Source organism: Drosophila ficusphila, unplaced genomic scaffold (genome assembly GCF_018152265.1).
Source record: "Drosophila ficusphila isolate 14025-0441.05 unplaced genomic scaffold, ASM1815226v1 contig_607, whole genome shotgun sequence".
Taxonomy (NCBI): Eukaryota; Metazoa; Arthropoda; class Insecta; order Diptera; family Drosophilidae; genus Drosophila; species Drosophila ficusphila.
The window spans coordinates 3,454,166-3,466,994 of record NW_025064537.1 but is presented as its reverse complement, the minus strand read 5'-3'; the positions used below and the strand labels follow the sequence as shown (position 1 = coordinate 3,466,994).

At 41.0% G+C, this 12,829-nt stretch overlaps 2 protein-coding genes across 14 annotated transcripts in view; one reads left to right on the top strand and one right to left on the bottom strand.

Annotated features, from left to right (window-relative positions):
• Positions 1 to 479: 479 nt before the first annotated feature.
• The window catches only part of LOC108094378 (protein madd-4), a 61,538-nt gene continuing 49,188 nt past the window's right edge, over positions 480 to 12,829 (top strand). For 3 of the 12 annotated variants that reach the window (XM_017194937.2, XM_017194926.2, XM_017194938.1), the window contains exons 1-3: positions 486 to 571; positions 1,344 to 1,667; positions 10,926 to 11,014. In XM_017194937.2, the coding sequence (XP_017050426.1) occupies positions 10,949 to 11,014 (66 nt within the window). In that variant the 5' untranslated portion in view covers positions 486 to 571; positions 1,344 to 1,667; positions 10,926 to 10,948. Of the gene's footprint in view, positions 572 to 1,167; positions 1,668 to 10,925; positions 11,015 to 12,829 lie in introns of all 12 variants that reach the window. The other 9 variants (XM_017194933.2, XM_017194932.2, XM_017194931.2 and 6 more) reach the window with 9 other exon arrangements.
• LOC108094379 (adenylate cyclase, terminal-differentiation specific-like) lies at positions 6,407 to 8,607 on the bottom strand. 2 transcript variants are annotated; one of them, XM_017194939.2, is made up of 4 exons: positions 8,279 to 8,607; positions 7,414 to 7,914; positions 6,669 to 7,188; positions 6,407 to 6,614 (listed from the first exon to the last, which is right to left on the bottom strand). In XM_017194939.2, exons 2-4 carry the CDS (start codon positions 7,822 to 7,824, stop codon positions 6,487 to 6,489), a joined length of 1,059 nt encoding a protein of 352 aa, XP_017050428.1. In that variant the 5' UTR covers positions 7,825 to 7,914; positions 8,279 to 8,607; the 3' UTR covers positions 6,407 to 6,486. The 2 variants fall into 2 exon arrangements, with proteins under 2 accessions (XP_017050428.1, XP_017050429.1); XM_017194940.2 differs by having other exon boundaries at positions 6,673 to 7,188; positions 8,279 to 8,606.

Genomic DNA, 12,829 nt, shown 5'->3' with positions numbered 1-12,829 from the left:
TCATCAGAAACGTTGCTCAAAAAAACGCTGTAACTTCCTTTTGATTTTCCATTACAAAAAATTTTCAACTTATTTAACCCAAATTTGTTTCCAATAATGTTGGGCAGAATTCAGGTTCTAACAAATTGTTTCTCTTTTGGCTTTACAAAAGGTGGTCACTAAATAAGTTTAAAAAGCCAGGAAGTCTTATGCCACATGTTGAGCTGACAAAAGCATCCAAGACAATTGCAACATTATGTTGGGCAACACTTGCCACTCCGGAGGGGAAAGTTGTTCGGATTGGCTAGCTCCCCGCCACGAACTCCCTCAAACTTGTTTGACATCCGACCATTGAGCTTCCCCTTGAAGCCAGCCCCATTTCCACTCAAGCCAGTTCCCCTGCCGCATGTTGATGCAACATTGTTGCCGTGGGTTGCATGATGCAGGCGCCGGCGGCCGGCGAACGATGCGAACGCGGCCGAACAGTTTTCAAGTGATTTTCTCAGCGTCGGGTTGTGCTTACGGTAGAGGAAAATTCAAATGTACTGGGCTTTTCACAAAGCACCAATACCAGTGGCCGAGTGCTCCTGCGGTGTGTGTCTGTGTGATTGTGGTCTCCGCTTGGCTTTTGGTGTTGTGCGAATGCAACAAGGATGAATTAAACTAAACTAACTAAAAAATATTTTAAAAGTTTCGGCTCTCCAAATGAAAAGAAATATGTTCAGTTGTCTGTTATTTACGACAAACAAACTTTGTTTTTTTTTTCTAAATCTTAAGTTATACATTCGGAATAAATAGGGATTTAAAAAAGTCTGCTGGTTTAATGAAACATAAAAATTATTTTGTTTGCAAGGTTAAATACTAGAAAGCCTTTAAAAACTTGCAAATTTTTTAACTTTATGTTCACATTATTTACAAATAAAAAAAAAATTATAATAATAGCAAATACCACAGATTTCTTGATGTTTTAATAAACTTTTAAATAGTATCAACAGCGAAGAAAACCATTTAAGCCATTTCTAAAATGTTAATGCTAATGTATAATTGTTTTAGCTGATAAAAATAATTAAGCCATTTTTTATTCAATACAAAAGGACGGAAGACGCAATAATTGGCGGCTAAACAGGAAGTGCTATTAAAAACAAAGCCGAAACTTTTAACGACTTTCCTTTGATACACAAATCCCAGCCAGGGACAATACAACAAATAAACACAATAAATACAACACAGAGAAAGTGGGTCCAGAAGCCCACAATTCCGGCAAAGGATAACTTTTTCGCGTCTCGCGTTTCTTATTAAAAAATCCTTTTCGCGCTCAGCTTCTTGACCAGCATGAAAAGTTGAGAATTTTGTACTTTTCGCAGGTTTTGGTATTTTTGCCGGTACTGGGCTGCAAACAAAGTAAAAGTTACAGGGAAAGTTATTGTGCAACGTGTGGCAAGTGCGGCAAACAAAAAAGAGCGAGTGCAACGGCAAGTTTAATTCGATTTTAGTGTGTAACAATCAGTGAGAAAAAACATCAGGAGCAGCCAGTCTTACCTGACTGCGTTTAGGTGCTTTGTGTGTGCGATTTGTGTGGAAACAGCAGGAGAATTGTTAAAGTGGATTAGCAGACAGCTCCCCTCTTCCACACCGCTCCTGGATTTTTTATTGGATGAGCGTGTCAAATCTTTCAACTTCTGCTTGCCGTAAGTCCCTCAACTTTACACGTTTAGCTCCAAAGCCCCTGAATTTTCCCTATTCTGCATTACCCTACTGCCAACGCGTTAAATAAGTTTTCGATAACGGGTTCTGTTTAAAAAACCGATAAGTATATGAAAATAATATCATTTTGAAGGAGATTTCCAGTTCAAAAGGGGAAAGGGAAATAGTTCTTCAATAGCTGTAACCCATTAGCGATTATGGCTCCGGATCACTCATTCCATCATCCGTGAATCTAGTTTTAGGGCTTTGAAACACCCAAAGTGTCTTTCTCAGCACTTTTATTAGAAATCCATTTGGAAGTGTGGCTGATACCGAACCTGAGCCCTAGTAGTAAACTACGTAAAATATTTTATGGTTTCACAACCGGAAAGTGCATCAACTTCCATGCAAAGGCTTTCAGCGGAACAACATTTGCTCTGAATAGAAGGCAATCAGCTTGGCCCCAATAGAGTTGTCATAAATATAACAGATGCTCAGGTCCCAATCTAAATCGTCGTAAAGTGCACACACACTCGAGACCTTAATAAGCCTGCTAATCTGAGGCACACACACACACTCACACACACACTCACCGCATAGCGAATGCCGAGAGTTCTTTCATGAGCTCCAAATGCCTAAAAGCGTTCCAGACGGACTCGCACAATGGGAATTACGCCGGAGATGTCGACGTACTTTTTAAGTAAATTATAAAGCATTCAAAAATGGTTTCTGCTGAATGGTGTTGAGAAAAGCGAGTATGAAACGGAATAAAGCAAATAAAGCGGCAGAAGTGTGTGGAAAGTCAACGACAGTTGAAAGCGTCGGCCAGACAGACTGGAGAGGTTGTGCGGTGGAGTCGAGAGGAGTTCCAAGGTGCCAAGGGAACTCAGACAATGTGGGGAAGCGGGTGGTGAGCCAGTGTTTGTCTGCCTCCTTCACCTCCTGCTCGTCCTTCTCGTCCTGCCCGTTCTGCACACATAGCTGATCCTTTTGCCACTTTCCTCGCAACTGTCTTTTCATTGTCCGAACCTCCTTTTTCTAACACCTGTCGCAACTTGTTCTGAGGGCTGGCCATCTTAAATTCGCCAGGCTTTCAGCTGGCATCTGCTTTTCAGGCTTGCAGGAGTTTACTTTTGGTGCGGTGGCAAGAAAAATAATTAAGTTCAAAGCTCGGGTCGGTCTGAGAAGTCATGTTTGAGCCTTTCAAAATAATCTCGTCTTGCAAGCAGGGCAATCTTCAGTTAAGCATTTGCTGTAGGACAAAAATAAATAAGTAACAGAATTTAAGCGAGTTTTCAGGCGTGAAGCAGAGGAAAAATGTAAGAAAATTAAAATTCACCAGAAGTCTCTAGGGAGCTGAGATTTTTTATAAGCTGCCAATATCAATAACCTCAAAATCAGAATACCAAACTTTAGACATGTTTCTATTTCGGATAAATAACTAGATTAAAGGAAATAAAAGCCCTTTGAAACAACTTATACTTCTAGCCCAGGCCGTTTGAATTTCAGCTCACAGCTTCAGGAACAACTTTTCGAAGCATTTTTTCCACAACCAAATCCGTTTTTCTGCGCTCGGCTTAACGCACCCCATAAACCCCATAAACCCCACAAACCCGTAAGCCTCTACGCCCAGCCCCAATCCAATTATCGTCTAATAAAGTGTTTCCGCAATCTCCCCAATTTGGAAGCCGCATTTGGCGACTTTATATATAGAGCTTTAAATGAGCTACGGCACAGCATCAGATGCTGTTTAAGATACAAATTATTGAGTTCAGGCCAGCAGTCTCAGTTTCAGCGGGAGTACAACAAAAGGAAAGGAAGGGCTGCTGTTAATGCAACTGCTGGCAATCCGAACCTTCCACTCCCGACACTAAATTATTAAACTGCAACCAGCTCCGTGCTCCTCCGCCAAGTTAAGCACTTGAAATCTGCAGACTCTAGACCGCCAGACATGCGAACCTTTCTCGAGTGCCTTGCAACTCCGGCAGAAATCGTCGACGGTGAAGTTGCGCAAGTTGTTTGGGTAGCCAAGTTGCTGGGATTTCTGCTGCATGTCTACCTTGGCACCTGGCTACGGTTACCCCCGATCCCCGATCCAATCCCTGACACATATTCGGGGAAATTAAAACAAAAAGTGGCAACATCTTCAGCGAATCAGAACAGAAACTCCGCTCCGTTCTTGCCCCATTTTACTCTCCTTCGAACTCGCGAAAGAACTCTGGAAATAAATCCTTGAATGGCCTTAACATGTTTTCAAGTTTCGTGTGCGCCGCTCGTGTTCGCTCCTTTCTTGATTTATACATGGTAAATAATTTATTGGCTGGAAAACTCCCTGCTTTTCCTCAAAGTGGCTGTGCAGTGTCTGCGGCTAGAACAACTTTAAGTGTCCATTGATTTCGAGCTGCTTTTGCTGATGTGCGGAACGTGTGGCTGATTGAATGTTTTGATCGCTATGTTAATTTTATTTGATTTCGGTTTCATTCATTTATTCGGACATTTTAATGGAATCCTCAAATCCTAAAACCTTTTAGCGTTTTCTTATAAACGGTCTGGTCTTTTATTCAATACTAATCTCTTAAACATACTTCAGAATCTTAATCGGTTCTTGTCTACGAGTGCTCACTTTTTTTAAACAAACTGTTTTTACTGTCATGAAAACGGAATTCGTTCCATAATTTTAATATGTTGAACCCATTTACTACCTTATCAACCAGGTAATTCTCCTTTGCTTACAATATCTCTTGTACAGTTTAAGTTTATTTTCTGGGCCTCAAAATCTTGAAAACATTTGGTTACGATATTCGTTTCATTGCATAAGGGTTCGATTTCCCTGAATGGTACTCCGATTTGGAGTTGATTTCGACCTTTCACTTCACATGGCTAGGGAAGAAAAGAATTTTTCAATTTGATTTTACGCTTTTCACCACTAAGCCTATCCCCATCTAGCTTTTCTTGGTGTACGGAATGAAATGCATTGAAATCGAATAAAGTTGATGTTCATGGAGGCGGAGAGGACGAGGTTGGCGGCGAGGCGAAAACTGGCAGCGCTTTGATTACTCCTCGCCCGTTTCGAGTCTCCATCGTCCTGTCCAATCCCACTGCCACTTCCTCCGGCTCACCCACTTCTCCTCTGTCCTCTGTCCTCTTGAGCCGCTTGACATGAGCGAGGACTTCGACGGAACTGTCGGCACTATTTGAAACTTATTGCTTGCTCGCCTGTCAACGCAACATCGTCGGTTCGAGAAGGTGAGCGATGGGAAGGAAGCGGAATTGTGATCGGAGACGGTACCATTTTCCACTATTTTCTATGTAGATGACTACAAATTCGATTCGACAAGTTTTCCCTGCCCCCACTCCCCGCGTTTCCATTCGCTTCTCAGGCATCAAGCTCTGCGCTTATTTCGTTATTTCGTCGGTATATTCGATTCGGTTTTGGCCTTTGTGTGATAAGTAGATGCGTCTACCTGTGCGTGGGCTCCAATCAAGCGTTGCACTTTGGAGCGCGGTTGTCGTCGCACCTTCTGCTCTGGGCCGTTACTAATGACAGGCAAACACCACTGACACGCCCTTTGCAATTGGCCAACTACGGAACACAGAAAACAGATATTGAGCAAAGAGGTATCCGTGGAACTGGAGGAGTTACGTGTCCGAGGGGAGATTGGTGCTTTCTCAACTCTTTTTATGACTGCCAATTCATTTGGTGGTGCAATAGATATTCTCATTGTTTGGAAACATAAAATAAATCGATTGATCAGAGAAATCACTTTATTTCAGCGCATTAAACATTAATTGAAGTACTTTATATTATGTTTATAAATAGAAATCTATTAAGCAGATGAGCAATTATTTGCATTCAGTCCATTTAAGTTTGGTATAAACTTTCGGTTCAACCCTCGTCTAACCCATTTTTAAGCCTGCCAAAGCGGCATTCAAAAGTGCTTAGCACCATGGTTTTTGGAACACCGCCGTGGAAAATCATTTAGGCGGAGGGTGCTGATGGGGGTGTGCACCATGTAACCGATGCAGTAACGAGCTGATTAGCCTGTAAACTGCGCAATTTGCTATTCTCGTTTTTATCGTCGGAATTTGTCCGATTTTGGTTCGTGTTGATGCTGTAACTGACTGACTGACGAATTGATGGCTCGTTGACGGCCTGTTGACTGATAATGATATATGGCCATTGAAATGTCAAAATTAATAAGCCCTGATGGTCGTTTAATGAGCCGCCGCCGTCATCGACTCGGCATCGATTTCGACGGTTTGCGTCATCAAATGAAACCGCTCTGTGCAAACGAGTTGGTCTGTCTGGGTGGCCCCAATGGGTTCCCAGTTTGAAAAATGGATTTCTCTATGACGGATCTGATGAGCTGTGAAACAACGTGACTTGACACCGCACTGAGAAGATTCTGCTGAATGCAAATGGATTTAGCGTGGAAGCGACTTACTGGTGGGAAAAGGATCTGGAAAAGGAGGGGCTTAACTCTGGAATAAACATTTTACCTTTTTTATTAGATTTATACAAATTAACAAGGGATTTTCCCACGGTTAGTAATATCATATAATATACAAAAATAATAGAAAAACCTAACATACCAAATTATCAACGCTCTTTGTCTTCTTGTTTTAAGGTTTAAATGAACTAAAACAAATATATAGAACTATATTTTGTAAAAGGATCACTTCAAAAATGGTTCTACTTTTTTTTCAATTTAAAATGAATATAAGACTTAAAACCAGTTTCATGGCGGCTTGTATTCTACAATTTATTCCATATTTAACTTTAATGAACTTAAAATTTTGTAATTTTGGTTCACATATTGTAGTTTATATCTTCTTTGTGGCTGGTTTGCTGTGCGTATCCTCGAGTTTGTTCCTCTGCTGCCTTCTCCGCAGTTCCTTGAAGTCCTCCGCTTCGCGAAGTTCCTCCTGGTCTCCATTGTTTATTGGCAAACCTGTGGGGTAGTGAACGCTGCATACGGATTTAGGCTACCGCAGGTCGCAGATACCTACATCACGATCGCGCACCTCCGCGAAAAATCTTTTAAAAAATCCTCGTTTTTTCGTTGTGGAAAATTTTGACGGTTTAGCGCTGGCATCGTGGTTTTTATATTTCGATGACTTGTCTTTTGACTTTTTTGAGGAGCGAGAGCGCAGAAATCCGGCAAGTCTTTGGAAGAAACTGCTGGTTTCACTCGTCAAACTTGCGTCGAGTTCTACCTCCTTGGTTATCGGTTCCTGGAGCTTATTTTCTGTTTGCAGTTGCATCTGCTTTTTGTTCGATTCGATTTCCGGGGGCAGAGTTCTGGCAGCGATTCGCTGAAATGCGATCATTTCCTCCTCAGAGTCCCGACTCCTGGATCCACTTTCGGTGAGGCTGTCGATTCGATTCAAGCAGCCGGGCTCCGAGCGGAAGTTTGATCGGCCACCGGCCAAGGTTCTTGCAAGTTGAGTTGGAGCCTGGTCTTTGAAGGTGGGACTCCGACTCTTTGTTGCACTTCTGACCAGAGGTTTAGCAGCAGGTCTGGGCTGAAATGAAAATAGTTGTTAAAATATCTATGGAAAGTATTGTCCAAAAAATAAATCATACAAAATGGAGTTTGCCTTATTGAATTTATAAAAGCGTTTTTAAACAAAAAATGTAGAATGCATCTGATGGTTTGCTTCAATGGATAGCAATGGATAGTTGTTGAAATGTAACTTAAATTGTTTATCATACTTGTATTGTGCGTTTTTATTAACACTTAGAAATACCTGGTTTGAAGCTCCATTCGGCTGTTGCTGGAAGGGCTGGTGCATCATCCCAGGAAGGCCGCGATTGACGGGCACAACTTGAGGGCCGTTGACTGTCTGTGGCCTGTACCAAAATTGGTAGCTGCCATATGGGTCCGATGGCCGCTGGTCTTGACCCAGAGCTGGGGGCCAAGGTCGAGGGTCGTACACCACTCCCATCTGGGGTGAAAACTGGCCGAAACAATATTGCTGTTGCAGATGCCGCTGCAGCTGCTGCTTCTGACGTTGCTGCTGTTGCTGTTGCACTTGCAGCCGCATCTGGTGTTGCATTTGCTGCTGCTGGGTCATCAAAGGGTGCGCCTGGGGCAAGGACATCGCAGGCTGCCTCTGAAGTTGCTTCTGCAAAAGCTGTTGTTGTGGAGATCGAGCCATCGCAGTTGGGTCGCAGGATTGCCTTAGGGACACGTTATTCAGGGCGGAGCGCAGACAACTTGCCACAGCCAGATTCAAGTTGTTGTCCGACTGTGGGGGTTATTGCAATATGAGCCATGCGTTTATAATCTAGATCATTTCATCTCTTATTTGTTTTGCTAATACAAGTTGCAAAGAGAATTGAGAACAATTCCCTTTTATTACTTATATATACTCCAAAATATGCACATTCTTATCGCTTCTACAAAAAAGGATTGTGCTGTGGTATCTAAATCACTAAGATTTTTGTTAATACAAAATAGAACGCCTGACAAAGTTGTTTATGTTAATTAGTAACCTAATACAACCTACTGAATAGTGGGTAAAAAACACTTAAATACCGCAGTAATTATGATTGAAAGTTATATTCTTAGAAGTGCTTCCCATAGGGAAAATCTAAAGTACCGATGCTTACGCTTGGATTTCGAGTGCGGAACAGGTCGTCTTGCTCAGAGCCGAATGCGAAAAGGGCTAGAAGCGGGTTTTCCGACTTAGCCGCTCTTGGCCTCTTCCTGCCAATGCCAGTGCTGCCATCAGTGCATTGTGACCGGAAGGATTCTGTTCTTTCTGTACTCGAAGGGCCGTCTCGGCTCGATCGGACTGCAGTCGATAGTCAGGCCATCGGGATTCTCATCAACGGCCGGCGCGGCTTCCCTTTTATCCGATGGAACAGACATGTGTGGATTTATTCGAAAGAGGGGTTTTAAATTGTGGGGCTGCCGAACTGAATTTTGAATGTCAACTGACTTAAGAGGCGGCAAATGGGAGTGGCTTCCTTTTGCCGCCTCCCCTGATTGTTTATATTTGTATTGCTTTTTCATGCAGACTATCAACAAATGCACATATTTTCAATAAACCTTTGAGGCAGAAAAAAGCTCGATTGTTTGTAATTTAAGAGCCAACGTCAGCAGACCCAAATGACAAAAGCAGTGAAAGGTAAATGTGAAAACCCTTTATCACGGCTTTTCCGCTCTAGCTTTCCCACAAAGGCGAGCAAGCGGTGCATAGGAATGAATTTCACTTTGTTCTTTTGGTCGGACGAGGCGATTCCCCTTTGCCATGTAAACACCTGCCGCTTTGTATGCGAAAATCTATCTCCCTTGTCGCTCGTTGCCCGACTTTTGCATCGCTTCTGTCTGCTAATTAAAAGTTCAATGCGCAACATTTCCAGCAAAGCACAACAATGAACGCAGCGACTATTGACAATGACAACGTCACAGAATGTGAAAGGGGTAAGGGGTCAAAGGGTCAAGGGGTTAACGGGAGAAACGGGAACTAGATGGCGAAAAAAGGGCATAGTCAATTATTTTTTTTTCTCTTTCTTGCCTTTTGTCTGGCGCGATGTCTCCCTTATTTTGATTGTGCACAAACGCGTTTTTATTTTTGAGTCAATTGAACATATACACATATGCTGCATTTGAATAAACAGGAAATGGTACAAGAACTGTTCACCAATTGCTTCTTTCCGTTGCTTACAAAAGCCAACATTTTAAACATTTTAAAACAGATTTAATTGGAAGTGATTAGGAAAGGGATAACTTATTTTAAGAATGCATCCTGTGAAGATGAATTTAATATTATTTATAATACTACAAAGGACAAACTTTTATATGTGAGTAAGCTTTACCATGAAGGAATGCCTTAAATTAACATTTACATGATTTATTCAAGTCGAAGCTGCCTGGTCCACAGCAATCTGGTCATACATATTTCAGGCGAATAAATCTGAAATTACCTTCAACTCACACCCACTCCCTCCCACTGAAATCTAATTACATTACACTCCAACCCTAAAAATGTGTCCCTGTCCCCACTAAAAATGAAACAAAGGGCCAAGCCAAAACCGAAAGCCAGAGACCGCACATAAAAACCACATAAAATCACCTGCGTGAGTTTTTGCGCAACAACGCCCACGTGACAACCCGAGGGAAAAAATCGGAGAGGGAGAAAGGGCAGTGCGAATTCCCTGCTGGAAATGATTTTAATTTATGACCTTGATTTGACGGAATAATTCTGATTTTTCCGCTAAAATTCCGAGGGGTCAAAACTGCTGACAACTGTCACAACGAATTAATTCGAAGGCGGGTCTAACGAGGGAATCGAGGGAGGAAGGCACAATTCTCATCTATAATTACCACAAATTCCCACAATGTTTCCCATCTGCATGTAAGATCACTGGGGCACTGGGGCTCCACTCGCTCCAAGTATTTTTTCGATTCGATTAAGGGCAAAGTTTTAGAGCTCCCCAGCGTGTATTTAAATTGATTTCAAATTCGAGCACTTTTAGGAACCAGTCTAAATGCGATGGGGCTAAGTTTGGAGCAATTAATGGCGAGTGGGGAATATTTTACTTCACGGGAGATATAATAGTTGCCCGCTTTTTAGGGAGAGAACTTATTTATATTTGCACGATAACAAATATTTTATGTATAGTCTTATTTTTATTCGAACTGCGCATTATGTATAGCTAAGTATGCCTTACGCTGTGAGTAGGAATAATTAGCGGCTATAAATCTTAATTAAGTTTTGACCAAGAAAGCACAGTAATATTTTTAGACCTAGGCAAATAAAATTTGTGTGCAGGGATGGCTTCCTGCTCGCTGCCAACTTCGAAATGAGTAATGTCGTTTGTACATAATTTGAATGACTAATGTTTCAATGCCACAAACGAATTTATTATGTTCCTTTGGGTTCCAAGGAGGCTGAGCTATCTTCCCAGCTTCTTCGCCTTCCTGTAGCTCCGACTCCTTTCCACTTTATCGTGGTCCTCTGAACCTCCGGTCGTATATCTTTGGCGTTCTTCCTTGACATTTCTGGCTGCCATCAGCTGGCATTTTGCTTCATTAATTGTGTGCCGTTGTTGCTTCGTACAATATTCTACAATATTTTGGCTTAATTATGTGAAAGAGTTTTCGCAACTCCCAAGTCTCTTTGTAAAGGGGAAAGGTCTGAGCAGACTTAGTGAAACTTTAAATATACTTCGAAAAAGAAAAACTTATTTAAATTCAGTACCTATCTATTTTAAGCTTACTAATTATTTTCCCCGTCTAATTTATTTCCAGCATGAAATCATGATTACGAGAAAATGCAGATAAAAATGTCGGCGAACATTCACTGGAAGTCTCAGCAAATTTGGGCAGCTTTGTTTGTGGTAAGAACATATTTTGTTAAAAGTACACATTCATTAAGTGTTAAGTATAGGGGGTCAAACAAAATCTTAAGGTAGTATTTGCGAACAATTAACCCCTCGTTTCGCATCGTAAAACGGGTAACTTTCAATAAATTTTAAAGCAGACACCACAGAGCCTCTTGGAAAAATCTAATAAAGAATCAAATTACCAATCATTTTTTTGAAGCGTTGAGCATTAAACCCTTTTCTCGACCTCTTACCCTCGACAGCAACACGTGCCGCTGTGTGATTGCCGATACTTTTCGATGAAAACAACCCATTTGTAATTCAAGTCGATGGTCAAGAGCGGAGTCATTGGCTTTCTGGCCGAAAAGGATATTGTTGGCCCAGTGTGTGTGCGGATTGCCGGGATGTCTTAATGTTGATGGAGGCGTGTCTGCAACTTGTTGTTGTGTGCACATTACCATAATGTGTCTTATCTGACTAGTTCGCCACACTCACAAACGGTGGGAAATCACTTAAGACACACATACTTTAACCGCCCCGAAAGTCCAAGGTTTAACCGTCCACGTCCTTTCCTCCGATCCTTGCTCCTTTCGCACACCAACGACCTTTGCCTGTTTGTTCCATTCCTTCTGCCCTTGGTTATTTGTTTCGGCTTTCGTGAAATTGCAAAATCAATCAATTCGATTACGTATACGTAATATTTATAAATATTTCATGTTCAACTTTTGTTCAATTTTCGCCGACCCCATTTCATCCCCTGCGTCTCTTATGTAAATGGATGTCTTATACTCGTATATACTTGTCTTTTTGCGTTCCCAGGGGTCTGTTGAATGTATTTGAATTTGTTGCCATGCGGGCTGTAACTTGCGGCTCAGAGTGTTTAAGTGGGTTGCGATTTGTAAACATTGCTTAGGCAGGCCAAAATGCGATGTTAATGGTAGTATTCATTGGACAACCTTGCAGGAAAGAACTGTCTTACCAGCATTAATTTAACCACAACCGAACAAAATATTATAATAATAATCAAATATTTATATGATTTATTCAAATTGCATAACGGGAAAATATTGATGGGACGAAAAGTAGAAAATTTTATTTCACTATTCCATTTGAACAATATCGAAAACTGAGTAGAAAACACATTCAAGCCTTTTAAAGATTTATTATCTTTGATCATACAATATAACAGATAGACCTGTATAAGAAAATAATCATTATTTTAGTAAGTACTCTCACTTTTCGATTTAGAAATAAACGACATATTTTGGCATTCAAACAAGCCGCTTTTGTTAAAAATTGTGCATGTAATAATCCCCTAAAACAATTTATTAAAATGACATCATTAGAAAAAAAAGTCATGGTTATATCCTTGTAGGGGTATTATAGTTGCAGTCAGCATTCGCAATGCAGTAAAGGACAAACGGCCCCTTTTGTATATTCTTGATCAGCATCACCGTCTAAGTCGATTTAGACATGAACGTCTGTTTGATTTTACAAAAATTTTTTCTCAGTTTCAAAACTGTCTCGATAGGAAATATATAGTCTTTAAACAATTATTAAATTACGAACCAAATTTTATTTCATGGTGGACTATATCAATAGAAAAATTATAAATGCCTATAACAAAGGCATAATTAATGGAATATAAAATTAGTGGACTATATCTCATAGCCTTAGGAGACCGAAGAATCTATATAACCTTACTGTACAGAAAAACCTTAATAGGCAAAGATATATAAATTTCGGTTCGCCGAAGCTAGTATTCCTTCTTGTTCTGAATAATAGCGCCCAATATACACAGTCCTTCCACCAAAGTCCATTTGAACGCAA